This window comes from Bactrocera neohumeralis, unplaced genomic scaffold (genome assembly GCF_024586455.1).
Source record: "Bactrocera neohumeralis isolate Rockhampton unplaced genomic scaffold, APGP_CSIRO_Bneo_wtdbg2-racon-allhic-juicebox.fasta_v2 cluster11, whole genome shotgun sequence".
NCBI lineage: Eukaryota > Metazoa > Arthropoda > Insecta > Diptera > Tephritidae > Bactrocera > Bactrocera neohumeralis.
Window position 1 is genome coordinate 23928105 of NW_026089624.1, and position 4186 is coordinate 23932290.

The 4186-nt window shown below is 39.6% G+C and overlaps 1 protein-coding gene across 1 annotated transcript; it reads left to right on the forward strand.

The window, feature by feature from the left end:
- Positions 1-1247: 1247 nt before the first annotated feature.
- On the forward strand, positions 1248-2392 carry LOC126766062 (uncharacterized). Its single transcript, XM_050483762.1, has 2 exons — positions 1248-1602; positions 1647-2392. Exons 1-2 carry the CDS (start codon positions 1248-1250, stop codon positions 2390-2392), a joined length of 1101 nt encoding a protein of 366 aa, XP_050339719.1.
- The last annotated feature ends 1794 nt before the right edge of the window (positions 2393-4186 follow it).

A 4186-nucleotide genomic window follows, 5' to 3' on the forward strand; every position in this document is an offset into this window, starting at 1 on the left:
ATTTTTCAGGAGCAGAGAAAGTAAAATATCTAATAAAGGCCTTTTTACAAAAATTACAAAAAATAATAATACCAAAAACTGTACTTCCATGCTCGTATTTCCTTCATTTAACTAATTTTCGGTAATCGATTTCGGATCATAAGAATTGTGCAAATTTTTAAAAAAACTCTAATTGGTCGCGTTTGCTTATTCTCCAAGCTATGCCAAGATATATTTCTACTCGAATGTGCTTTTGATATGCATATGTAGTCCTCTATGGAGAAAGTGTTTACTTTGTATATTCCAATATTTAAAAGTTTTATGGTAAAATTGTTTTCTGCTTCCGATTTTGCAATAGCATATAGTAGTTGCTAGTAATTACTGCCGTTGGCATCTCCAGACACCATAATTGGTTGAGGCCGCAAACTAGTTTTTGGTGTAGCGGTTTTAATGTGGCTTTATCTACTTTTCCCGGAAGATCAAGGGAATACTCCGCTTTTCGTTTTTTAGCTGGTCTTTGTTTTAGAATCCATTCAGTTACTCTAGCTAGTTCTTTTTCATCCGTTGAGAGTTCAACTTTATTTGCCAAATTCGGAATTTTTTTATATCGGTGGACTTATAGTCCTGTCAGACAACAGCGATAATTTGCAAGAGTGGGCTTAATTTGCATTAACGTGCGCATTTTATAGCCCTGACAGACGACAGCGCTAATTTGCATTGGCATTAGTAAATGTAAACTTGCGCATATGACCCATGTTAATGCAAATTTGTAATGCAGAAGAATTTCGTGCATTTAGCTGAATTTACGAAATTTAAATAGGCAACACTGTTCAAAAATGGCCGATTTTTGCTCTTTTTTGACAGATGTCGCTTGAAGTCTGCCACTGTGGCAACCTAATTTAAATATACTATTCTCGAGCCATCTGGGAACATTTTGATATAAGAAAGTCGAACTGAACTAATTGAATGAGTCGGATGAAATAAAGAAAAAGAAGCCAAATATTGTGTTGAGCGTTTTTCTGATAAATTGAGAGAAATAGGTAAAATACAGAAGTGTGGAAACAAGCCCCACATAATTGGTGACCCCGCAAAGAATAAGCGCACCTGTAAAAAGGAAACTTAAGTGAACGCCTTCCGCAATAATCAGCCAATACACAAGCGCCGGCGTGACGACAAACAAGCGCCGATTCAAAGCTACTACGCAATTGACTTTGTTGGCAGTTACAACTTGTATACATCAACTGCAATCAGCATATCCTTACATCACGATGTCACTACTGGATTCACCTAACAAAGATGAAGGCACACCGAAATCGGACGCCACCTGGCCAGCACAGCAAACCCGAGTAAAAGCGGGTACAAGAGAAGGGGGCCAACACAACGCGATAGAAGCAGTTGGTGTCATTAGACTACCCCAGTTTTTGCCATCGGACCCAGACCTGTGGTTCACGCAAATAAACGGCTTGTTGCATATAAATCGTCTCACATCTGATGTCTCTAAATATTACACCGTAATTACAGCACTTGATGCAGAAACCCTACGCCGAGTTTCAGATGTTGCAAGAAACCCACCGAACACGGGCAAGTATGACAAATTGAAAAGAGAACTAATTGCTCGTTTCGGTGAGTCCAAGAGAAGCAGTTGATGAAACTTCTAACAGGAATAGAACTGTTCAATAAGAAACCCAGTCAATTGTTGAGGGAAATGCGTGATCTGGACGGCAATAACGTCTCTAATGAAGGTCTGTCAACATTTTGGTTGCAGCGAATGCCCAACAACGTTCGTTGCATATTGTCGGCGTGCAAGTCTACAGACTTGCAAAATCTCGCCGAGGTAGCCGATCGAGTTGTAGATAATTCACCCTCACACATAGTCGCATCTACAACCGTTCCGCAAGACAACGAAGCCAATTGCTCAGCTCTAAACATATCCAAGCAAAACACCTTTGAAGCACGAATATTGGCGTTGGAGACCTCCTTCAACCAAATTATTCAAAAACTAAGCGGAATATCAGTCAACATGGCTGCAACAATGAACCAACGTCATGGTTCAAGCGCCGAACCCGTTGGCGAACGAAGCAGAAGTCGACTACGTGAAAACGCAAAAGTATGTTACTACCATATTCGATTTGGTGCAGCATCGAGGAAATGTCAAGCTCCATGCGAATTCAACAAACCTACGTCTATCGATGCAACTGATGGCAGCGTAGAACAAGACATCAGCATCAAAGAACAAAGACCGTACATTTTTGAGAGCAAAAACAATCTTAACTTTTTAATTGACTCCGGTTCTGTCATCTCATTTGTACCACTGAACATCATAAACACTCAACACTTACTCCTGATAGCCTTCAGCTTTTTGCAGCAAATGGCTCAACCATTCAAACTTTTGGTACTAGAAATCTGTCACTAAGTTTGGGCTTACGGAGGAGTTTCACATGGAACTGTGTAATAGCGAACGTAAAATCACCTATCATAGGAACAGACTTTCTGGTACATTTTGGCCTTCTGACAGACCTCAGAGCAAAGTGTCTGGTTGATTCCCAAACAACCCTTACCACAAAAGGAACAGTTCGGTAGGCTGAAATGCACAGCATATCAACAATAAGCCCCTCATCTATATTTTAAGACCTCATTAAGCAGCATATTGAGTTGACAACGCGTAATATTTACACCTTACCAACATCAATGGACGTCAATCACCAAATTGTAACAGGTTGCCGACCTCTTGCAGAGCCACTTCGCCGTTACTCCGGAGAAAAATTAAATGTCATCAAAAGCGAATTCAATGAACTGTTGCAACTAGGTATATTTAATTCGTACATCAGGCAGACCTTGGGCAAGCCCAATTCACTTAGTGAAAGAGAAAACCCACACGCAACCAGATAGCTATCCGATACCGCACCTCGATAGCATAGTCGACTGCTTACATGGTAAAGCAGTTTTTTCCAAAATAGATATAAAAAAAGCTTATTACAATATACGCATGTGCGAAAAGACATAGCGAAAACAGCAGTTCGAACGTCAATTGGACTTTTTGAGTTTGTCGTTATGCCATTTGGGCTAAAAAAGCCACTCAAACGTTCCAAAGATACATAGACATCACATTCAGAAATATCGACTTTGTTTTCTGTTACCTAGATGATATTCTCATATTTTCAGAAAATGAAAAAGAACATCATAAGCATGTCCAGTTGGTGCTGCAGAAACTTACAGAAGCAAAACTATGTGTCAACTTATCCAAGTGTGAGTTTTGCGTTAGCGAACTAAACTTCCTAGGATACCACATCTCAGCGGAAGGTATACAGCCACCGAAAGAAAGAGTAGAAGCACTCTGTCAATATCCAAAATCGAATACAATTGTTGAACTCCGCCGGTTTCTAGGAATGGTAAATTTCTACAGGAAACATATTCCTAGCGTCGCACAAATTCAAGCACCTCTACATAACCTTTTCAAAGACTCGAAAAAAATGACAAACGAAAAATCGATTGGGATGCAGAGCTTGAAAAAGCATTCAGCGACTGCAGAGCCAGTTTGACTACACAAACATTGTTAAATTTTCCGGTACCAAATGCGTCGTTTGCATTAACAACAGATGCGTCGAAGACTGCAGCTGGAGCACACCTGGAACAACAAGTGAATGGGGAATGGAAGCCAATCGCATTCTTCTCAACCAAACTAAAAAATGCGCAAAAAAATTACTCTGCGTATGACCGTGAGCTTTCGGCAATATACTTAACCATTAAACATTTTCGTCCAACACAAAAAGCAGACAAAGCGTAACCAAGGCAGGTAAGGCATTTAAATTATATTGCACAATTTTCAACGGAAATCGTCTTTCTGTCTAGTAAAAATAATGAGGTAGCGGACGCACTCTCCAGAGTATGCCAAATTGATATGCCCATAGTAGTCACAATGGATGAAATAGAAGAAGAACAGCAGAGAGATTCAGAGTTAAAACAAATAGTCATAAACAATAACACTAGTTTAAATTTACAGAAGCTAAAATTTCAATCTGGGAATACAATATAATGCGATATATCAGATGCAATGGTTCGGCCGTACGTTCCAGTTAAGCTTCGCGACAAAATATTTCAACACATTCACAATTTCTCACACCCTGGTACAAGATCAACTTTAAAACAAATTAGAAGCAAATACATTTGGTTGTCAATGAACAAGGACGTAATAGAAATGGTTCGTTCT